Here is a 25,210-nt window from a genome sequence, read left to right on the forward strand (position 1 = left end):
CCAACTAATTATTCAAGATCAATACACTTAGCTCCCTTAGGTATTCGCCTAAGTACAATCTCGGGCAAAATTGAGTTTTATAAAAGTGAACTAGTTTCTAGGTCATATTTTCTATGAATTGGTCATTTTTGTAGACTCCAATTACAGTTACACTTTTCCTGGTTTTTCGCGGACTAGAATATCGATGATTTTTGTAGCTTGATTTAGACGTTGCTATCATTTTCAATCCAAAAACACATAAAATCACAATTCAGAACATGCGGCAGCGTTGTTTTCTATCAAGTACCTCAAGCACCAGGGCGGCTACCGGGAAAATCGAAATTCGTCAATTTCGGGCATTTTTCTCTGTCACTCTAATTACGTCTTAGTGAGAGTAAAAGAGAAAGATCCCCGCAATTTGCGAATTTAGGTTTTCGCGGTAGGCCCCCAGGTCCTGTCAAGTTTCAGCAGTGTTGCCAGGTGAGCGGAAGAGAATTATCGTACTCGAATGTCAATATTATTGTACCGTTGAAAAAAATATCGTACGCCAATCAAAAAGGCAGCCCCTAAAAATGTCTAGCAAAATAAGCTTAAATTTCCAATTAATAATAAAAAAAAGACAATTTTCGTCTAAATTGCGCAAAAAATCTGTTTATGTTTGTGTATTTTTGGGATAGACTCAAACGGTATACAGGAAGTTGTGACATTTTAAACTTTAAACTTACACCAAGGAGCCGAACACCCAAAGGAAACTAATTTTAGCCTATTTCTGAGTGAAAGTGTCATATTTTGCTTCAAATTACTAGACTTTTAAGGTGGCATCATCCAAGGGCTGAAATTATAGTACTTTAGTGTACGATAATGCTCTTTGGAACATTACGTCATACCGGGGCCCAAATTATCGTACATGTACGACAATTATCGTACGCCTGGTCACACTGAGTGTCAGTGTCGACAGAGTCAGCTAAAAACGCGTCAAACATCGCAACGTCGCGCCGATGCATGGAGTGGCAACGCCGCAATGTATTTGTACACGACATTTGTCACACACACATGAGTAAAATTTATAAAAATATAACGTTGATTATTGCATGATTTCTGTATGAAACAAAGTTTTTCTATTAATTTAGCGCAAATGAATATTCGAAAGTAGATAGATGCGCAACTATTTATGTAATAATATTGTGTAATTAATAAATAAATAGCGATTGTTTTTTGTATGAAAATCGAACCACCTTAAAGATAACGTTTTGAGGTGTTATGTAAATAATAGGCTTGATATTTACATTGGCTTATTGATTTGTAAAAAGCGCCTAGCGACATGTCTTGGTCGTTTTCTAATTAATAAAGTCTCAAAGAGAAAATATATAGTCTATCTCTTGCACGCCGACATTCTGTCGCGGCATACTTGCACTAACAGTGTAATGTATAGAATTGACTGCATAGCCTATTAAATCAACTAGAATAACACACTACTACTGTAACTATGTAACTACTACTATGTAACTATGTATGTACTACTGTGTAACTATGTAATAACTATCACAACATCTGACAGTTTCACAATCCTCAATAGCTACTTATACTACTCCGCTATTGCTATGCGATAATATGTGCACGACAAACCGTCAAAAAAACACTGAATAATAGTGCATATCTTATTCAGTATTGTATTTCAACGGTGCAATGACACTTGCATCTGATCCGCCTTATCTTTTCAGGTGTATCAATGGGCGTCGCCTATGCTCGACCACACAGTGGACGCGATACGCGCAGAGGACAGTAAGTACCTCTTCCACTGTTCATTGACATATCGTGAACCTTATTTCCAAAGACATAAGGTACACCGTAGGTCAGTTGAGTGTTTTTACACTGAGTGACTGAGTGGTTTAATTATGCGTGTCAATCATAATGTATACCAATATGATACAGGATTACGTCATTTACTGGTGGGATTAATATGTACATCAACTAATGAGTTGCATTCGCATTATGTATTGAATTTTTTTTAGTAATGAATACAGAGAAAACACGGTGTATGCAAATTTACGAACCATAACCATTTAGTATCCGATTGAGAAATCTATTTACGCATGATGTACAATACACCATTAAAGAAAGATATTTAGGGATTTCTAACTCGGGACTTTCCCATTTAGTAGGTATTTATGTGATATTGTTATTTCCCTCTACCACAAAGGTTTGTGTTTGATGATTCCAGCTTTGGTACTTTCCCTAAACTATTAGATTGTTATTGTTATTTCACATACGATTTGAGTTGAAGGTTTATTTATCTTTTACGGTTAGGTTTATTTAAAGCAGTCTAAGGTTCCTATTAGTTACATCTTTATCATACACCGCACTCGAGGGGGCATTTTGCGAGCACGACAGTTAGTAACGTTTGGAAATAAATCAAAAAGTATTAATTGAAACTATTAAAATTTCCGGTGTTTGGAACTTTGTCATACGTAAAACAATACGGAAACTGATATTTTCGCGAAATGGGTCATTTGAAAAACAAGTTACCCCAAACACAGAATAACTAATAGTACTACCGTACAGAACTTTTACTAAGTAAGGACTCCGGGAACTAAAGAAGAAATGCGAACCGATCGGGCGCCGCCGCCTTTACGCTTGCTTCCAAGACGACGCGCCATAATCATAGTCTAAGAGCTGGCAACTTAATTATGTTAATTGTTAAGTTAGTTTATCGGACCGGTGGGCGTTTAACTGAGTATTTGTAACGAAATAAAATACAAATAGGTACAAAAATCAAATGTGTATATTACATTATCTTTTAATTGTTTTACTTTTAAGTATTATTTCATTGATTTATCCCCAATTTAAAAGTTCGATTATTAAATCTCAGAGTTGAAAATATACAATCTTAATAAATAGTCCCCAGGGAAACACGAACATGGCAATCACCTAGCTGTAATGGCTTAAAATTGTGTGTAAATGCATTCCCTAATTTTTGAACGTACTCATTTCTTTCCTGAGAAGGCACTCGGTGGCAAAATTTGTTCAACCTCTCGTGTTTCGAGGCCCTCACACGCTCAAAATTCCACTATTTGAACCACTCGCTACGCTCGTGGATCAATTTTGAAATCTTTCGCTGCCTCGGGTCTCAATATAATCACAAGAAGTTAAACAACAACTTTGCCCCCTTGTATAATAAATAATTAATATTTAACCACACCTATGCGAGGAAACTACAATTTGTTTTCATTGCAGCAATTTTTATTACATGTAATATATATAATAAATATTAATTAAGTATATGTAATATTTATTGTTCAATATAATCGTTTAAGTATTATTAGTCTATCCAACAAGCTAATTAACGCGTGAACAATAAATCAAAATAAAATCTAGAGGATAAAATGCAACTTTACTCACTGTTTTTAAAGGGTAAAATTAGCCTTTACGAGCGGGTGTGGTGAAAAATATGTTTTGTTGTGTGAATGTCGAAATTGTTGAAAAGAAAGTACGATTCGCGAAAAGGTCACTAGCTCTTAGACTATATCAATCATCAACCTACTTGACGACGTAATTATAGGTACATACCTTCTTGTTTAACATTTTGTGATACATTGTTGTTGATATATGTGTGTACCTATAAGTTATTCATAAGGAATAATTTAGTAGGTGCTTAATAGCCTTAGCCTTAGGTGCCTTACCCCCCAGGTTATTGAAAAATTCTTAGAAGTAGGTATTTACCTAGTCTAAGCTTAGGAATGCATAATTCATTTTAATTTGGTCTAAAGCGCTTTAGTTTTATGCAAACAAAACTAATCAAAATGTTATCGAATTTGATTAATGAGCATTTATGTTATGGTTTAAATTCATCAAAATGACTTAACTTTCAATATCGACCAGAATTTAAAAAAATGTTATATCTGCTTCCTTGTTCTTCCGTTTATTCAGACATCAGTAAACAGAACAATATCTTTTATACGGATTAGATCGAGATTTAGGTTTCGAATCCATTGTGTATTTTCAAATTTGCGCGAGCGCCACGTGACACGACTATCGTGATCGTGCGAGCCGAGCGGCAGCCCGCTGCTATACGCCTGCCCGGGAGGCGCGCCGGCCAAATATACCTAAACCGCGTAGTGACACTAGTGACACCCCGCTGCCCCAAACATTAGTCGCAACTTGCAAGTACTAGACATACCGGATATTTTGGTATTTTCTACCAAGTATCGTACACGTTAGATAGATCACAAAAATCCAACCATTATGACTGACAATTTTACTTTTGCGACATGGAGCTTGCGTAACCTATACCTATCCTGTTATCTGATCTTTAATAAGGGTTCATTTTCGCAGCATTTTCGTCAAAGCTCGGCTACGAAGAGCACATCCCGGGGCAGACGCGCGACTGGAACGAGGAGCTGCAGACCACTCGCGAGCTGCCTCGCGGCACGTTGCCCGAGCGGCTGCTTCGCGAGAGGGCTATTTTTAAGGTAAGCAAACAATATGATATGTTCCATCCAATCCAACTTACTGTGAAGAAAAAGTGCTCGTCATTATCAGTGAGCTAAATTGCGAGTACGAGAATGGAAAAGGATTAAAATATTCGTTTTTGCTTCTGTCGCATCAACAATATGTTTTCTTTAGGTTTAGTTAGATTTGGTATAAAGGCTGTAATGTGTCCAGGTCCACTGATTTTGACTGCTTACTTGTGATGAGTGAACGGAATATACTCTTATGGATGGTAAGATCTTTATCTTACGATTTCCTAAGGGGAATTTTCTAAAATGGAAATCTTTAATGCATGCTACTTGCTCAGAAACTTCTGGGAGCTTTATACATATGCAACTATGCATATACCGATGCCTACTTATTTGACGACCTGTCTGGTCTTGTGGTGACCCTGCCTATGAAGCCGATGGTCCCGGGTTCAAATCCTGGTAAGAGCATTTATTTGTGTGATGAGCATGGATGTATGTTCCTGAGTCATGATGTTTTCTATGTATTATGATGTTTTATATATATAATATATAAAACATCATAATACATATATTAATTGGCTCTGTGTCACCATTTATGTTGTTATTAGCATAGTTATAGCTGTTGGTTCTCCATGTAAGTAAAATAAATAAATAAATATATGTTGTTGTCTAAGTACCCACAACACAAGCCTTATTATTTAGCCGTGGGACTTAGTCAATTTGTGTAATTATGTCTGGTAACCGCCGTGCAGGTCAGGATCTCGACGACTCAAATAAAACATTGATTTATAATGAAGTGAAGTATAATTTTCCAAAAGGTACTGGTTAACAAGGGTTCTTGCCAAAACGGTTAAATGTAGAAAGTGGGTGTTGATAGTATGGGAGGATGATGAAAGAGTGATTTGCAATATTTGATCGTCACAAAAGGCGGTTTAAATTTAGGTGCTTCTAATTGGAGGCGATACAAAATATGTGCTCCTATTGGTGCTTTTGAAAGGCCTCCGAATACGAGCCCGACGGCTGCGTTTAGCTACTGCATTGGGAATATTTTTATATAATAATAAGTTGCATTCGCAACAATGTCCTATAATATTTATTTATTTACCCCAGGTTCACAGCGACTTCGTAGCGGCGGCGACGCGCGGCGCCATGGCGGTCGTGGACGGGAACGTGATGGCCATCAACCCCGGCGAGGAGCCCAAAATGCAGATGTTCATATGGAACAACATCTTCTTCTCGCTGGGCTTCGATGTGCGCGATCACTACAAGGACTTGGGAGGAGATGCGGCCGCTTTCGTCGCGCCGGTAAGTGCTTACGCAATGTAAACTTATGGTTGAGAGTATCTTTATACACTCTACTTAACCTTTTGACCGCCACAGTCAGCTGTGGCCGTCATCGGAAAGTCTTGCCGACGACGGCTACAGCCGACAGTTTCGCCAAGACAAGGGACTTACGTGGGACTCCGTTAAATTTAATTTCGCTTAAATAATCGCGATTGCCTGGCGTTTGGGGCACAGCATATTCATTTTTTTAAATACCACGACGGTGGCAAACAAGCATACGGCCTGCCTGATGGTAGCCTCCGCAGCCTATGGACGCCTGCAACTCCAGAAGTGTTACATGCGCGTTGCCGACCCTTTAAAAACCTGTACATTCCTTTTTTGAAGAACCCCATACTGTAGACCCTCGGGAAAACCTCTGAAGGGAAGGCTCATTTGCAATCTGGCGTTCAAAAGGTTAAGCTCTAAGCTGACTATCCAGATATTTTAACTCAATTTCTAACTGCGCTCAGTTGGACTCGGTCCTCTTAGGAAACATTAATCCCTTTATGACTATAGCCCTAGCTGTAGCCCTACAGCTTAGCCATCGCCACTTCTGGTATAGTCATTTCTCTAACGGTGTTAGACCAACCAGTGTGTTGTTATAGTAAAACCTAATAGGTACTATTTATCAACTAGAAGGCTAAGAAAAAGTGTATGAATTAATATTGTTCAAGAACTAGGCCCCGGTGGCTGTTCTGCCAGTAAGATCACCTCCCGATAAAACTCCCTTTAATTTTAGATCACAGCCTTTCTTATTATTTCGAAGTAATTTAAGTTGAACACGCTTGTAGCGCAACGACCTCCAAGGAGTCCGCGTATACAGCGCCGTGGACACCCCCGGGCTGCACACGCTCGGCACCGTGGTGGTGGACTACCGCGGCTACCGCGTCACCGCGCAGTCCATCATCCCCGGCATCCTTGAGAAGGAGCAGGAACAGAGCGTCGTCTACGGCAGCATCGACTTCGGCACCACCGTGCTCTCGCACCCCAAGTATATGGAGCTGGTGAGTACACTTGATAAAATAAATCTGACACATAAATGCCCAGACCGGTCTGTGGTACTCGTATAAATCATTTAGTTCCATTTTTATCTAATTAAATTTAAGATACAGAAGTTTTTATTTAATGGCGGTTAATACACATTGATCTGTCTCCGTGTATATCAATAGAATTTCCAGCAAGGACTTAGGGTGTTTTGAGCAGATACGACCGAGTCTATTGATGGTCAGACCTCTGTAATTTATAAACACTGAATCATATTACATAACGGTCATATTTTTTGCGTACAGCTCAGCAAAGCCGGTCAACAGCTGAAGATAATGCCGCACTCCGTAACCAGTGCCAACGGCGAGACAGTCGAACTGTGCTCGAGCGTGGAGTGCAAGGGCATCATCGGCAACGACGGCCGCCACTACATCCTCGACCTGCTGCGCACCTTCCCGCCCGACGTCAACTTCTTACAGCGTACGTAATAAGGTTCATTCTCACTCGGCAAGTCTTTGTTTAAACTTAAGTCCTAGGGCATTTAGGCCAACGTAGAACTCCATTGCTTACTATTTTTTTTTAATAATCAAAACTCAAAATACATTTCAATTGTATTTAGTTGTACTTAGTCAAGTCATAAAGCTATAGGTACAGATCCCTTATTATTCATATATATGGGTTAAAAGCATATTTAATGCTGAATTACTTACAATTGCTGTCTCAGTTTTGTATAATTCTATGTAATACTCGGAAAAATCTTATAAAAAAACATGCAAAAAATACGCGACCTGTCGCACACCGGAGTGCCGTGCGAATTCGCATCCAGTTTGAAGACCGCCTTCCGATTTCACGCAGCGATGTGGCATGACAGACCCACTGTTGTCTCATAATCATAGCTCTAAAAAGCTATCTAGCGAGGCCACGATTTCGTTGTTAGTAGTAACTAGAAATTCGCTCAGTTTTGGTAATAAACATAGGTAATAATTTACATAGTTTTTAATAATAACGCTGTGCTTTCAAAGTCTTCAATAAGTGTTTTACCACTACACTCGACTCTCGTTAATTCTAAATTCGAAGGACTTTTAAAATATTACGAATTATCGAGAGTTTGAAATATCAAAAGGATCAAAAATTTTAAGAGAAAAAATATGAGAGTTCGACTTGAGTAGTAATCAATTATTATTTATTAATATTTTTTTACAATATCAAATGATTAGTTAGATACATGTACATACATAAGTAATGTGAATTAATGATTAGTCTTTCGGATTCGGAAGAAGTCTGTAATATTAGTTTGCTTCAAAGCACATTGTCAGAAATAGTGCCTGAAATGCTTTTTCATCAGTGTGAACTAATTATTACGGAAGTGTGTGTCAAACTAATCATTACAATAACAAATGCTCGTGCAACGAGGATACAAGTTTAAAATTGTCTCAAAATGTAGGGTACATACCTTTGCAATTTGATAACTTTGAATTGTCGAATGTTTGTCAAAGGCAAAGTGTTTTTTTTTTTTAAAACAGTGACGCCTATGTGTTCGAATTAACGCGTCGTTTTGTTACGTAGAGATGATTTTTTTTGTTCGAATTACGAAGTGCTTCAAAATGTATTGATATTTTTCGAAATATTAAGACACGTTCTTGGGAACCCGTGATAACTTCCAACTATAAAGAGGTTCTAATTATCGATGGTATTAACTAGAGTCGACTGTATCTAAATGCGACGTTTCCTTTCCAGTTGAAGACGACGAGTTAAGAGAAGACATCAAAGCAATGGGCTTCCCTATTATCCACAAGCACAAATTGTGTTGCCTTAGGCAGGAATTAGTTGATAGTTTCGTTGAGTAAGTACGGTTTTCGTTTAGACTTGTAACAGTACTACATAATTACAACTGATACATACATAGTTAGTTATTTTGAAACGATCGATGATACTTTTTTTAGTAAAATAACATCAATCATACGAACGCAGAATTTAAAGAAAAAGGTAAAAACAGTCTTCTGCTACTTTAATCACTATTTTTTGACAGATATTTAATTTCCTCTTTAACCATCTAATAAAAAAATCGAATAATATTATAATGGTAATAAACTCATATCTCACTGTGTACATTTTAGTGACATTACTGAAGTGATTATCATTGTCACCAGGGCCCGTTACTTCATGTTCATCCGCTACGCAGCGTTCCACCTGCAGCAGCTCAGCGCCAAGCGTCAGCGCGACTCCGGCGACGCCAAACCAATCGAAGCCGGCAAAGAGCCCGAGGACAAAGAGCCGCCCAAGGAAACCAAAGAGCCGGAGACTAAACGCGACAAGAAGAGCCAGGAGAAAGAAGCCAAAGACAAGAAAAAGGATAAAAAAGAAAAGGAAAGTGCCAAAAAAGAAGAGGTTAAGGTTGAGAAAGATACCGATAAAGCCAAGGAGGATGATTTATTGTTGAATGAGAATTATTCCGATATCGACACTGATGTCGCTAAGAAGATTGTAGAAAGCATTACTGATTCTATCTGCGGCGATAAGGACAAGGAAGAAAGTGACAGTAAGTAAATTTTTTCGTCGTATTTGCTGTAGTTTCGAGTATATTTTAGTGTGTCGTAGAAAAAATACGTTTACTTTTTTGCATTCTTGTAGAAATCATTGAACTCCCTGTTTTAATTTATACCATAGGAGATGAAAACTTTTCTAATTGTTATTTACTTCATATATTCGGCTCTCGTACGCACCTTTGCGATTATCCCATTTTATGCACGCGTCTGACCAATGTGCGCTTTGACGGGCCTTGCGCTAAAAACATCTGTGACTGGGGCTATAATCGCGAAAATCGAAGTTCGTCAATAGCCGGGTCCGCTTGCTCAGTGTGGACCCGGCAAATTGCGGGCATTTTTCTCTGTCACTCTAATTACGTCTTACCGAGGGTAAAAGAGAAGGATCCCCACAATTTGCGATTTCGGTTTTCGCGGTAGGTTTCCCTGTGCGTCAGGCGAGGTATAGTTTCACCCTTTTAATCGTCCGATTTTTATTGTTTTTTTTTGTCATTTAGCAGGCGGGCGCTCCCGCGCAGTAGTGGCAGCAGCGGCTCGCGCCGTATCCTCCCTGAAGGAGTCCGAGTTCGACGTGCGCTTCAACCCCGACGTGTACTCGGCCGGCATCCGCCACGCCGCGCCGCCCGGCTCGCTGGCGCGCCAGCGCCACCTCGTCAAGGAGGCCGCCGCCTTCCTGCTCACTACACAGATACCCGCCTTTGTGAGTAGATACAACTGTATCCTCCCTGAAGGAGTCCGAGTTCGACGTGCGCTTCAACCCCGACGTGTACTCGGCCGGCATCCGCCACGCCGCGCCGCCCGGCTCGCTGGCGCGCCAGCGCCACCTCGTCAAGGAGGCCGCCGCCTTCCTGCTCACTACACAGATACCCGCCTTTGTGAGTAGATACAACTGTATCCTCCCTGAAGGAGTCCGAGTTCGACGTGCGCTTCAACCCCGACGTGTACTCGGCCGGCATCCGCCACGCCGCGCCGCCCGGCTCGCTGGCGCGCCAGCGCCACCTCGTCAAGGAGGCCGCCGCCTTCCTGCTCACTACACAGATACCCGCCTTTGTGAGTAGATACAACTGTATCCTCCCTGAAGGAGTCCGAGTTCGACGTGCGCTTCAACCCCGACGTGTACTCGGCCGGCATCCGCCACGCCGCGCCGCCCGGCTCGCTGGCGCGCCAGCGCCACCTCGTCAAGGAGGCCGCCGCCTTCCTGCTCACTACACAGATACCCGCCTTTGTGAGTAGATACAACTGTATCCTCCCTGAAGGAGTCCGAGTTCGACGTGCGCTTCAACCCCGACGTGTACTCGGCCGGCATCCGCCACGCCGCGCCGCCCGGCTCGCTGGCGCGCCAGCGCCACCTCGTCAAGGAGGCCGCCGCCTTCCTGCTCACTACACAGATACCCGCCTTTGTGAGTAGATACAACTGTATCCTCCCTGAAGGAGTCCGAGTTCGACGTGCGCTTCAACCCCGACGTGTACTCGGCCGGCATCCGCCACGCCGCGCCGCCCGGCTCGCTGGCGCGCCAGCGCCACCTCGTCAAGGAGGCCGCCGCCTTCCTGCTCACTACACAGATACCCGCCTTTGTGAGTAGATACAACTGTATCCTCCCTGAAGGAGTCCGAGTTCGACGTGCGCTTCAACCCCGACGTGTACTCGGCCGGCATCCGCCACGCCGCGCCGCCCGGCTCGCTGGCGCGCCAGCGCCACCTCGTCAAGGAGGCCGCCGCCTTCCTGCTCACTACACAGATACCCGCCTTTGTGAGTAGATACAACTGTATCCTCCCTGAAGGAGTCCGAGTTCGACGTGCGCTTCAACCCCGACGTGTACTCGGCCGGCATCCGCCACGCCGCGCCGCCCGGCTCGCTGGCGCGCCAGCGCCACCTCGTCAAGGAGGCCGCCGCCTTCCTGCTCACTACACAGATACCCGCCTTTGTGAGTAGATACAACTGTATCCTCCCTGAAGGAGTCCGAGTTCGACGTGCGCTTCAACCCCGACGTGTACTCGGCCGGCATCCGCCACGCCGCGCCGCCCGGCTCGCTGGCGCGCCAGCGCCACCTCGTCAAGGAGGCCGCCGCCTTCCTGCTCACTACACAGATACTCGCCTTTGTGAGTAGATACAACTGTATCCACCCTAAAGGAGTCCGAGTTCGACGTCCGCTTCTTTTGGACCATAGCACATACAAGGCCTATCGACGCCGTCTCTCACTGAAAATGTCAGGTTTATCAGTAATATTTCGCAGGTTTATATTTAAAAAAATATACTGAATTTTTGGCAAGTCGCATAGATCTCGCAATACTTGAGCGGCTAAAAATAAAATAGCTTATTGATCGGTGTATTGTACAGGTTCGCGAATGCCTGGAGCAGCAGGCGGCGCCCATGGACGGCGCGGGGCTGGCGGAGGCGCTGCACGCGCGCGGCATCAACGTGCGCTACCTGGGCCGCGTGGCCGCCGCGCTCAAGCCCGTCGCCGCGCTGCAGTACCTGCACGCCATCGCCGTCGGCGAGCTCGTGCTGCGCGCCGCCAAGCATCTCTACACTGCCTACCTGCAGGTAACAACACGCCGTATGCTTCGTTCTGGGCTCAACTGGTAGGGTCGCCATGTGTGAACGGCGAAAGACGCGCTGACTGTGGTTTTACAAATTGCCGGAGAAGCATTATGATATTTTTATTTCCATTTGAGAATGCCAGTGCCGGTTTAAGACATTTTTTATCTTTTGATTGTCATAAATGTCAACTGGTTCGTTCGGTTACAGTCTAATATCAACCTTCGTGCATTTCGATAAGGTTTACGTTGGCGCTTTGTATATTCTTATATATTAGCTTATAGTAAAGGCGAGGCGTGCAAATGGTTAATGACCTAAATATTTCTTAATATAAAATATTTAAGGACACATTTATGTATACTGAACTGTATTTAGTGTCCTAAACCGGGGAGGTAAATTAGAATGGGTCTACCAAACCTCCGAGTTACGGTTAATCGTGCGCAAGGTAACGTTGATCAACATTGCAGGGTTGCGAGCCGATGTGCATCGGGTCCGGCGTGGCGCACTTCCTGAACTGCCTGCTGGGCGCGTGCGCGGCGCCGGCGGTGTCGGGCGCCGCCACGCTGGCGCCGGCGCGCGGGCGCCAGCGTGGCGGCCGCCGCCCGCGCCGCGCCGCGCCCGCCGCGCCCGCCGGCCCGCTGCCCGAGTGGCAGAGCCTCACGCCCAAGGCGCTGTTCGCGCAGATCAAGCAGGAGCTCAAGGTGAACATTTTACTATTATGTTGCGAGTCCCGTGCACTTAAGAAATTATTCCCTAACCCCCTTATTCATAAACGTGTACTAAAGTTACGATGCCGCTAATCATCGTTTTTCCCTTTCCATCATGCTAATACGTCGGAAAGGGACAAACGATGATTAGCGGCATCGTAACTTTAGTACACGTTTATGAATAAGGGGGTAAGGGGATATTGTCCGACGCGTTCCGTCGGGGCCCGTCTCTAGGAACGACGATAAGATACGTGGAAAAGGGTCAAGGGGTTGATAATAAGTCAAGCGAGGAGGGTTTTTCAAACATATTTCGTTAAGCCTACATTGTAATAGAGTAACAAAACATTTATTTCTGTTTCCAGGCGTATTGGGGTTATGAATTGGCTGCCGATAATATGGATAATATTATTGAAAAACACGGCCTACAAAAAATATCACTTCTCAGGTTGGTATCACACAAATTAGGTATTATTTCTAGCGTTTCAACATAAATTTCAGCCGCTGTCAGATTCTTTTTTCCGATTCGTACTGCTTTAATATGGATAGCGCTTTAATATTAGTTTTTTGTACTACAAGCATGACTCATGTCCATAAAACCGTCATATCACATATTATCTGTCAGTGGGACAGAACCTGCTATGACACTGACCTTTTGGCATATTTTTTACAGGTCTTTCGCATTGAAAGTCGGACTTCAAATTATGTTGCGGGAATATGACTTCGACAGCAAGAACAAAGCCACATTCTCCAGCGCGGACATTATGAATATCTTCCCCGTAGTCAAACATATCAATCCTAGGGTAATTATCATTTTACTAACTTTTAAAAAGCTACCCAATGATTTAAATATCTGAATTGTGTTTTTTTACTTTTAATCCCTCGAGACCCGCAGATGACGCACACGTGAATTTAAATTATAAACCTTTTCTTTTCCAGGCATCAGACGCCTACAATTTCTACACAACGGGCCAAAACAAAATCCAAGCGGGCTCCGTATCCGAGGGCCACGAACTGATCGCGGAAGCCCTCAACCTGCTCAACAACGTATATGGAGCCATGCACGGCGAGATCGCGCAGTGCTTGCGGATGGTCGCCCGACTGTGCTACGTGACGGGCGAACATAGGGACGCGATGGCGTACCAGCAGAAGGCCGTGCTCATGTCCGAGAGGGTCAACGGCATCGACCATCCTTACACTATTACTGAATATGTGAGTATACTGGTCAAAATTGAGTTCACAGAATGTAAGGCAAGATGATACAATCACTCTGCTTACAAATACGACAAAAATATCGTTCCACAAATATAAATGACTAATATTGAAGAGAGTTTGATTATTGAATCACTATCAGGCCAATTTGGTACTCTGGTAGAGGTTCCTGTCTACTATAATACAATCAGGAATATTATTACAATATAGATACTTCATTAGAAAGGCGTTCTAAACGCCTGTGGTATTGATCCTGAGTTCCTGACCCTGCATCCCTTTGCAGATATAAGCGAATCACGTACATCCAAATATGAATCAGTATCTATATACTGTTAGATTATATATACATAGATTATGTGTACGTGATTTTTTTGAATTTAGGTAGCTACACAAGTCGAAATTGCTATCATCTTTTTCTACTTTCAAAAAGTCAATTTTAGATACTGTTTCTTGACATTGTTAACTTTGTGTCGTTACAGTCTCACCTGGCGCTGTACTGCTTCGCCAATGGGCAAGTGAGCACGGCGCTCAAGCTGCTGTACCGCGCGCGCTACCTGGCGCTGCTCGTCTGCGGCGAGAACCACCCGGAGATGGCGCTGCTCGATGTAAGTCGTAGGCCTGCAGCGGCAGGGTCGCCATGTGATGTGTCGAGACTGTTTAGGTTTGACCTTGCACCATGGTGAAGCGTACACAATGAAGTATCGCGTTAGACACGTACGTTTTTTACGGACGATACAGTCTTATCTGCTTACACCTACTTCAGTCCTATCGTGACATCTATTGAATAAAGATTCCACTAAAGTGTTAATACACTTATAAAAAACCGCCTAGGGGGCACTTCACTACAGCTACCCTAGGCGGAAGTCTTTCCCCGCGGTGCGACTGAGTTTTCCAAAGGGGTTATTAGACAATAGCTTTAGCCCGCGTAAAGCAAAAAAAAAGGTTCTCAGTTTGACCCGTATGTTTGTATGAACGCATGTAGGTATGTATGTTTGTCCGCGATTATTAGACTTAGAATCATGTTCTGAAAAATGCATGAAGTATTCCACAACTTTATACTTGTTAAAGTTCTTCCTTATAAACAACATTTTTAGCCATGTTTGAAAGTGGTAGCAATAGAACCAAAGTTTGAGGTGAACTTACACGGGAGCACGCCACATAGAACTGACCGTGGGAGAAACAGTACTGTCGAAGTATCTATTAGGATAACGCGGGTCTCGTTCCATACCTCAAAAGTTAAAAAGAACCATTATAGGATCACGTGTGGCTGTCTGTCAATCCATCTGTTACAACCAATTTGCTTCGAAACAACTGGACCGATTGAATTGCAATTTGGCAAAAATACAACATTATTCATGTCGACAATATTAAATTTTAAAATCATTCAATGCCATTTTCGAAGCGCTGGTGGCCTAGCGGTAAGAGCGTGCGATTTTCGTAATCAGCAACTCGATAAACCATAGAAATAATACCCATGTTGATTTTTAGACTTTATCACTTTGTCAAGGGGTCCCTCTTACTCTGTTAGGGGTTGAATCCTCAAAACTTGAAACACACGTGTTTACTCATTTATCGTTAGGAATACGCTTTTAAAGTTTCGAATAAAATAGTCTAACTAATCTTGTTTCCCCATACAAACTTTGGACCCCCATTTCACCCCCTTAGGGGGTGAACATTGAAAAATCCTTTCTTAGTGCAACCTTAGACCTTGTAAAGAACCTACGTAAATTTGGAATCTCTAGACCCAGCGGTTTAGGCTGTGCGTTGATATGTCAGTCAGTCAGTTTCTTCTTTTATATATTTATAATATTAAATAATAATATTATATTATATATATCATAACGTTAGATTTTAAAATCGTTGTTATTTTCGTAATGAGCGACCCGATAAACCATATAAATAATACCCATGTTGATTTTTAGACTTTGTCACTCATTTATCGTTAGGAATACTCTTGTAAAGTTTCGAATAAAATAGTCTAACTAATCTTGTTTCCCCATATCACCCCCCCCCCCCCCTTAGGGGATGAATTTTGAAAAATCCTTTCTTAGTTTCTAGACCTTCTAAAGAACCTACGAGCCAAATTTGGAATCTCTAGAACTAGCGGTTTAGGCTGTGCGTTGATATGTCAGTCAGTCAGTCATTCAGTTTCTTTCGTAACGTAACGTGTCCTGAAAAACAATAGGTGTAATGAACTCCTAAATGTGGCAGTTCGCAGTTATCTAGTTTTAGGTACCGGCGGTCATTATAACTATGTTGTTAAGAGTCCTTATTCCTACAGACGAGCGTATTTTGTAAAATGCTTCCTTTTTCATTCAAGATTACGACGTAACTATTAGTATTTATTCAAAAACTGGTAACGTACTTAAATAATCGTTTCCTAAACTAGCGGCTCCAACAGTTCAAATTTTCATTTTCTCTTTTAAACCTCTTTTTAATGAGTTTTTTGGGAGTCTTTTCCAAATTTTGCAGTGAGATGTGGCGTTTCGGTTCTCAATTTTGCTGTAAACAAGAATCATTTGTTACATGAATGACTACAATTTGATTCAACATATCTCGTACGAGGGGCTGGAATGATTAACAATCGAAGATTCATTTGAAAAAACTGATAAAATACCTTCCGAGTTTTCTTCATTTTTTGGCGAAAACAGGGTTTTATTATATTTTTTTCCGCAAATTGTACGCATATTTTGCTTTAAAAATAATATTATAGCAAACTGTAACTTTATGTTAACCGATAAAAAAAAAATCATAACTATGGGACCTACATTGCCGTAAATTTATATTTTTTTAAAACACGTATAAATCACGCAGCAGCGACGCCCCGCTCAGTCCGCGCGGAGCGCGCTTAGAGGACGGACCTGTGCTCGATTGTCAGGCATTCGTTGCGATCGTAATCAGCTACGGAGTTCCGAGAAGTGCTATATACTGCGATTAGAAAATCTTAATAAAAGTTCATTTTTTACACTATGCTTAACACTCGCTTATTGATGGATTTTCAGTGGTCCTTTTTTTATACTACGTCGGTGGCAAACAAGCTTACGGCCCGCCTGATGGTAAGCAGTATCCGTAGCCTATGTACGCCTGCAACTCCAGAGGAGTTACATGCGCGTTGCCGACTCTAACCCCCTCCCACCCCTCGTTGAGCTCTGGCAACCTTACTCACCGGCAGGAACACAACACTATGAGTAGGGTATTTTCTGAAAAACGCATTTTACTTGAAATTACGTTAGGGTTTGCATTTGCATTATTATTTTTGACCCGGATGAAGTCCAAGTTCTCATGATGGAGTCAGGAGTTGGTCACCAGAACTCCTAATCTACTCATTATAATCCCATCGTGTTTGGGCTCAAAAGATTTGCCCTGACGAACACCATCGATCTAGATGAGGTCCAGGGTCTCATGATGGAGTCAGGAGTTGGTCACCAGGACTCTTAATCTACTTATCATAACGCCATCGTGTTTGGGCTCAATAGATTTGCCCTGACGAGCACCATCAATCTAGATGAGGTCCAGGGTCTCATGATGGAGTCAGGAGTTGGTCACCAGAACTCCTAAACTACTCATCATAACCTCATCGTGTTTGGGCTCAATAGATTTGCCCTGACGAGCATCATCAATCTAGATAAAGTCCAGGGTCTCATGATGGAGTCAGGAGTTGGTCACTAGAACTCCTAATCTACTCATTATAATTCCAACGTGTTTGGGCTCATGGGATTTGCCCTGACGAGCACCATAGATCTAGATGAGGCCCAGGGTCTCATGATGGAGTCAGGAGTAGGTCACTAGAACTCCTAATCTACTCATTATAATTCCATCGTGTTTGGGCTCAAAAGATTTGCCCTGACGAGTACCATCGATCTAGATGAAGTCCAGGGTCTCATGATGGAGTCAGGAGTTGGTCACTAGAACTCCTAATCTACTCATTATAATTCCATCGTGTTTTGGCTCAAAAGATTTGCCCTGACGAGCACCATAGATCTAGATGAAGCCCAGGGTCTCATGATGGAGTCAGGAGTTGGTCACCAGAACTCCTAATCTACTCATCATAACTCCATCGTGTTTGGGCTCAATAGATTTGCCCTGACGAACACCATCGACCTAGATGAGGTCCAGGGTCTCATGATGGAGTCAGGAGTTGGTCACCAGAACTCCTAATCTACTGATCATAACTCCATCGTGTTTGGGCTCAATAGATTTGCCCTGATGAACACCATCGATCTAGATGAGGTCCAGGGTCTCATGATGGAGTCAGGAGTTGGTCACCAGAACTCCTAAACTACTCATCATAACCTCATCGTGTTTGGACTCAATAGATTTGCCCTGACGAGCATCATCAATCTAGATAAAGTCCAGGGTCTCATGATGGAGTCAGGAGTTGGTCACTAGAACTCCTAATCTACTAATTATAATTCCAACGTGTTTGGGCTCATGAGATTTGCCATGACGAGCACCATCGACCTAGATGAGGTCCAGGGTCTCATGATGGAGTCAGGAGTTGGTCACCAGAACTCCTAATCTACTCATCATAACTCCATCATGTTTGGGCTCAATAGAGTTGCCCTGACGAGCACCATCAATCTAGATCAGGTCCAGGGTCTCATGATGGACTCAGGAGTTGGTCACCAGAACTCCTAGTCTATTCATCATAACTCCATCGTGTTTGGGCTCAAAAGATTTGCCCTGACGAGTACCATCGATCTAGATTAAGTCGAGGGTCTCATGATAGACTCAGGAGTTGGTCACCAGAACTCCTAATCTATTCATCATAATGGTAATTTGATGGTGCTTATCGGGGTAAATCTATTGAGCCCAAACACGATGGAGTTATGATAAATAGATTACGAGTTCTGGTGACAAACTCCTGACTCCATCATGAGACCCTGGACTTCATCTAGATCGATGGTACTCGTCAGGGCAAATCTTTTGAGCCCAAACACGATGGAATTATAATGAGTAGATTAGGAGTTCTAGTGACCAACTCCTGACTCCATCATGAGACCCTGAACATCATCTAGATTGATGGTGCTCGTGAGGGCAAATCTATTGAGCCCAAACACGATGGAGTTATGATGAGTAGATTAGGAATTATGATGACCAACTCCTGACTCCATCATGAGACCCTGGACTTCATCTAGATCGATGGTACTCGTCAGGGCAAATCTTTTGAGCCCAAACACGATGGAATTATAATGAGTAGATTAGGAGTTCTAGTGACCTACTCCTGACTCCATCATGAGACCCTGGACTTCATCTAGATTGATGGTGCTCATCAGGGTAAATCTATTGAGCCCAAACTCGATGGAGTTATGATGAGTAGATTAGGAGTTCTGGGGAGTTCTGGTGACCAACTCCTGACTCCGTCATGAGACCCTGGACCTCATCTAGATCGATGGTGTTCGTCAGGGCAAATCTTTTGAGCCCAAGCACGATGGAATTATAATGACTCCATCATAAGAACCTGGATGGACTTCATTCGGGTCATAAATAATAATACAAACCCTAACGTGATTTCAAATAACACTGAAACTCTATAGCACTAATGTGCGCAAACGATTGGCATCTTGACTAGGCAGCATGGGTGCGTAGCCACCATGCCAATCGATACGACAACGAAACACTATCTGTCTCTCTCTCGTACTAATATGCACAAACGATTGGCATCTTGGCTGGGCAGCATGGGTGCGTAGCCAACATGCCAAACGTTTACGATACGACAAGGAAACACTATCTGTCTCTCTATCGCACTAATATGCGCAATCGATTGGCTTCTTGGCTAGGTATCATGGGTGCGTAGCCAACATGCCAATCGTTTACGATACGACAACGAAACACTACTGTCTCTCTATCGCACTAATATACGCAAACGATTGGTATTTTGGCTAGGCACCAAGCAAGTGTGTGGCCAACATGCCAATCGTTTACGATACGACAACGAAACACTATCTGTCTCTCTATCGCACTAATATACTTTATTTATACCTGCAGTCATTTACTAACTTCTTCATTTTCCATTGGTGTGAAAGAGACAGAATAAAGAGCAAGGGTTATAGTACACTCTGTAGTCTGTACACTTAGTAGTAGTGTACATAAAAAAAACTACTGTGCATATAAAATAAAATAAAGAGTGCCCATATGATATCATATAACACTAAAATTAATGTTGCTTGAAATTATATTGAAAACTATCAAGATTATTCTAGTCTGCATTGAAACGCGCGTCGCGTTGCCGGCGCTCGCGTACCGAGCGCCAACGCCATCTATCGAGCGTTATTTCGTGAAATCGGAGAACGCTCCAAGGATTAAGGGCTCTTAAACGTTTCGTTATCGTTTCAGAGCAACATCGCGCTAATACTGCACGCCGTCGGCGAATACGAGCTGTCTCTGCGCTTCGTGGAGCGTGCGCTGAGCGTGACGAGCGCGGTGCACGGCGCACGCTCGCTCAAGGCGGCCGTGGCGCGCCATCTGCTCGCGCGCACGCTGTCCTGCCTCGGCGACTTCCGCGCCGCGCTCACGCACGAGAAGGAGACCTACTCCATATACAAGCAGCTGGTGAGTACTGCTCGCTCAAGGCGGCCGTGGCGCGCCATCTGCTCGCGCGCACGCTGTCCTGCCTCGGCGACTTCCGCGCCGCGCTCACGCACGAGAAGGAGACCTACTCCATATACAAGCAGCTGGTGAGTACTGCTCGCTCAAGGCGGCCGTGGCGCGCCATCTGCTCGCGCGCACGCTGTCCTGCCTCGGCGACTTCCGCGCCGCGCTCACGCACGAGAAGGAGACCTACTCCATATACAAGCAGCTGGTGAGTACTGCTCGCTCAAGGCGGCCGTGGCGCGCCATCTGCTCGCGCGCACGCTGTCCTGCCTCGGCGACTTCCGCGCCGCGCTCACGCACGAGAAGGAGACCTACTCCATATACAAGCAGCTGGTGAGTACTGCTCGCTCAAGGCGGCCGTGGCGCGCCATCTGCTCGCGCGCACGCTGTCCTGCCTCGGCGACTTCCGCGCCGCGCTCACGCACGAGAAGGAGACCTACTCCATATACAAGCAGCTGGTGAGTACCGGTCATAGGGATGTTAAGTACTTGTATAAATAGATGCAGATCTATCTTACGCTTCGATCTCAGACTTATTAGAAGAAAATGTCGCAGGATCACGTATTTTCTCCTCTTGTGTCTAGTAGCGTAGGTGAATATTTACTTGATATTATTTATTCAGCTAAATAGTCGAAGCAAATATCATTTCCAAATTCAGCCAAATTCTTGTGTAAGCACTTAAAGCTTCAACATTGCCGTTTCTTACTATTGACTAGTGTTGAGTCTGCATTACCCTAGTTGTCTGTAACACGATGCCGGTTTTGTGATCGCAGCTGGGCGAGAAGCACGAGAAGACGCGCGAGTCGTCGGAGTGCCTGCGGCACCTGACGACGCAGGCCGTGGTGCTGCAGAAGCGGCTCGCCGAGGCCTACGCGCGCGCGCCGCACGCGCCGCCGCAGCACCCGCCGCTGCACATCCAGCCGCCCGGCATGGCCTCCGTCATCGACATGCTCAACCTCATCAACGGCATTCTCTTCGTGCAGATCAGGTAGGTACACACGACACGACCCGACACGGAAAACATTTGATAAACTCACTCGAGTACGGTGTTTATTCTAGTAAAACTTTTCCCTCTTTTGATGTCGGTTAAAAACATAACCTGCCCCCCGAGTTCTAAACACGTCGTGACACCCCGGTCACCAAAAGGACAGTAGTTTTGATGGTACATGACACAAACGTATCCACATACTTTATGATCGTTATCACTTTTTAAATTACTAATAATTGTTAACATTTTCAGCCCTCAAGATATTGAGCAGTTCAAAGCAGAAATAGAAAAAAGACAACTAAAAGACTTACCGATCCCGGGCCTAGCTGAATTGAGCACCGGCAAAGAGAAAGTCGAGAAGACGGAGCTAAACGCGGGCGGAGACGCGTCCACAGAGAGTTGAAACCGCCGGCCGTAATCCACTCCCACTTTACATCCAGGGCCGGATTAACCATAGAGGCAATGAAGGCAGGCTTAGTTATGGGCTGACTAGATTCTACAGACAACGAATTTACTGGACAGTTACCGTTAAAACGTTAACGATTTACAATTTACTCCACAAAAGCGATAGCGCCGTGAGCGTATCTAGTTCGGGGGTCAAAGTGACATCCGTCGAAATATTCTTTGAATCAATTTTATTCGTGTTCATTGATAACTCGTTAACTGTGGCCCTATTCTAATAAAATGAAGGAAAATGCCTGCAAGCAATACCGATAGGCCCATGCACACATCATGCGTACTCCAGCTCGGCTCTTGCTCCCTTCGTAGCGCATCGCTTACGGCACAACGCAAGCGATGTACTACGTAGAAAGAAGAAAACTTGCTACATACTCAACTGATGTGGCCAGGCCTTAAAAGCCTATTTGGCTCAATCCGGCCCTGTGAACATTTATTATACATTGTTACTTTATAATTATTGATTGATGATATTGTTCCTTATTATCGAAGAATGTATGCCGTAGTAGTTAGCGTGATAAGGTTTGATGTAGATTTTTTTATTAGTCAAATTTTGATGGTAATTATTTCGATCAAATAATTATGCGTTATTTTAAGTCTCGCAGTGTGCAATAGGTTTATGTGCATGTGCGTAAGTTGCGGATTTCGCTCAAATCACGCCTGAACACAATGATTTCGTAGGACCTAAAATCGGTTTTCAGTTTTCTATATTCTTATACGATAAAGTTTGGTTGAATTGTGTACACTATGAAGATAAATAATATGCCTAATTAATGATCTAATGACATTTGCTTCTAGTCAGGGTGATTTTAGTAAAAAAAGCTCAAAATAAAGTAAGCGAAAATAAAGAAAATACTGGATCTTCGAGATATTTAAGATTATCACACGAACTAATGGGATTGTCACTCACTATAACCATATGTCCCGGAAATACAATGTTTCTTATGAAATGCATTTTTTGGAAAAAATATTAAAGAAGAGCAATCCTGATCAAAAATAATTTAATCTGTTATGTCTCGAAGGTTTATGCTTATTCTAAAATGCTTCTAATAATCAGTAAAATAATCGGAACAGTTTTTTTTCGACAATGATTTTATATGAAATTAACCTGGAGGTATATATTTAGATGAGAAAGCTATTTATATTAGTTATTTATGTATTTATTTATGGAAAAATATTATCTGTTTCTCGATTAAATATCTCCTTGGCAGCCGTGTAAACACAGTAATTAGTGATTTACGATACAAGTGTGGAAAGTATGAAATTCGCAACGAGTGGCGATAAATTATAACACGACCGAAGGGAGTGTTTTAAATTGACACTGTAAATACCTTTACATTACATATGGAGCTACTTTCCCACGCTAGTGTGGGAATGAGCACTTTTCGTGCCTATCTCGAAAGTTTAAAGGCCCATTTACAGTACACATGGAGCTACTTTCCCACGCTAGTGTGGGAATGAGCACTTTTCGTGCCTATCTCGAAAGTTTAAAGGCCCATTTACAGTACACATGGAGCTACTTTCCCACGCTAGTGTGGGAATGAGCACTTTTCGTGCCTATCTCGAAAGTTTAAAGGCCCATTTACAGTACACATGGAGCTACTTTCCCATGCTAGTGTGGGAATGAGCACTTTTCGTGCCTATCTCGAAAGTTTAAAGGCCCATTTACAGTACACATGGAGCTACTTTCCCATGCTAGTGTGGGAATGAGCACTTTTCGTGCCTATCTCGATAGTTTAAAGGCCCATATGTTCTGTAAAACGTTGTACGATATACGTGCGGATAGGTAATTCGCAACTCGTGTCGATTTCAAATTCTCCCTTCAGTCGCGTTTTAATTTATCGCCACTCGTTGCGAGTTTCGTACTTTCCGGACTTGTATCGTAAATAATGTCAGCTTTGCTTGTATTTTAATATTTGATTGATACGCTAAGCAGATGCATGCACGAATTATTTTTAAAAGGACCGATACCGATTTTGAGGTCCTGCAGTCATTGTGTATAGATGTAGGTTTAATTTTATGCTTCCGTTTCAAATTCACAATTTTATCGTAATCCGATGTAGTGCAATGGAAATGTAGTGATAATAGCAATAAGTTTCGGTTGTGAGCCCGGACCGCGCCGCCACGGTGTCCGGTGTCTGGTGCTACCGGCGAGTCCGATAAACAAATGATTTTATGAATTGTTATGTCGAGTATTATTTCTTTACTTAATTAGTACGGGAGTATATTGTTGACATGCCCATAGTCGTAGAAATTTTGTTATATTGTCATTGAAATGTAACAGGATTTGAATATTTCTGTAGGTTTTTAATTACGTATAAAATTGATATTATTCTAGATTGGATTTTGTGTTCTGTAGTTGGTTGCCCGTTTGCGACAATCCGTGACGTTGGTCAACCTCAGGGGCGATAGGGGTCTCTTTCGACCAAAGTAATGACTACGGCGAGTGACGGAAGGTAAACGCGGCGTGCGATGGATGGGAACGACGTAAATTAAACTCCGAATTATCTACAGATATAATATTTAAACACTGCCTTTGATTGTTAGCTTACTTTCGGATTTTAGTGTGATTAGTGCCATATATGTAGTGAGAATAAATCTCTTCTTAATGTTTCTGTTAGTCTGTGATATAAATGAATTGTTTTATCAACGAGCCACTTGCCTTGCTGACGTTTTACAGTACCTATCGATCTTCTTTAGCTATTTCAACTGGTCACTATTGCTGTGTAAATAATACCAATTTCCGGGTCTGACAATAATCTTCCGATGCATTGTGATATCATCTTGTGTCTGTTAAACTATGCGTGACTTGAATCAAACAGAATCAATATTATTACTTTTATTTTTTATTCTTGTATTTTTTATCTGGATTTTTTTCAAAACTTTTTCAGTGTAAAACAATGAAACTGTCAACTGAAAAGATATATACAAATCCGAATGAGAAGACCACACTGTATTTTCTTGATCATTTTTATAACGTAACTAGATAATTTTAAACGTCGTCTCAATATTTTAGTGCATCACAATTAATGTAATAAATAAACAAGCTTATGCTTATCGAGTTTTAAGAGCCGAAAATAGACTTATCAAGAAGTAAGCACCAATGCAAGTGTAACTTAACTATCATACCATGTATCCTAAATGATAAGCTCCTCCCATAACTAACAATTGAATGTTACTTAACTTTTAAGGAAGTTGTTAGATGAAGTATGTGCCTAAGCAATCAATAATAGTTGTTGTTGTTACATTTCTTTAACAATATGACGACCATGTAAATACGGCGCTGTTCGTAGTATACTAATAAAAATCGTTTTTAACGTGTTTGTTTCATTTATTCTTTACAATCAAGGTCTTTAGAGCCACATCAAAAGCAATATAAACTTGCAATAAAATATCTAAATATTAATGGCTAAATAAATGAAAGCCATGATT

General features: G+C 42.6%; 1 protein-coding gene across 1 annotated transcript in view; it reads left to right on the top strand.

Annotated features, from left to right (window-relative positions):
- Positions 1-24,489, top strand: part of LOC133533292 (clustered mitochondria protein homolog) — a 47,104-nt gene extending 22,615 nt beyond the window's left edge. Inside the window, exons 9-25 of the mRNA XM_061872257.1 lie at positions 1,701-1,761; positions 4,312-4,448; positions 5,547-5,741; positions 6,551-6,763; positions 7,049-7,223; positions 8,481-8,586; positions 8,894-9,282; positions 9,784-9,986; positions 11,625-11,831; positions 12,293-12,526; positions 12,895-12,977; positions 13,203-13,332; positions 13,469-13,741; positions 14,221-14,346; positions 20,078-20,293; positions 21,108-21,322; positions 21,575-24,489. Coding sequence (XP_061728241.1) covers positions 1,701-1,761; positions 4,312-4,448; positions 5,547-5,741; positions 6,551-6,763; positions 7,049-7,223; positions 8,481-8,586; positions 8,894-9,282; positions 9,784-9,986; positions 11,625-11,831; positions 12,293-12,526; positions 12,895-12,977; positions 13,203-13,332; positions 13,469-13,741; positions 14,221-14,346; positions 20,078-20,293; positions 21,108-21,322; positions 21,575-21,725 — 3,114 coding nt within the window. The 3' untranslated portion in view covers positions 21,726-24,489. The remainder of the gene's footprint in view (positions 1-1,700; positions 1,762-4,311; positions 4,449-5,546; positions 5,742-6,550; positions 6,764-7,048; positions 7,224-8,480; positions 8,587-8,893; positions 9,283-9,783; positions 9,987-11,624; positions 11,832-12,292; positions 12,527-12,894; positions 12,978-13,202; positions 13,333-13,468; positions 13,742-14,220; positions 14,347-20,077; positions 20,294-21,107; positions 21,323-21,574) is intronic.
- The last annotated feature ends 721 nt before the right edge of the window (positions 24,490-25,210 follow it).

The sequence above is a fragment of the Cydia pomonella genome, unplaced genomic scaffold (assembly GCF_033807575.1).
Source record: "Cydia pomonella isolate Wapato2018A unplaced genomic scaffold, ilCydPomo1 PGA_scaffold_148, whole genome shotgun sequence".
NCBI classification, from domain to species: Eukaryota; Metazoa; Arthropoda; class Insecta; order Lepidoptera; family Tortricidae; genus Cydia; species Cydia pomonella.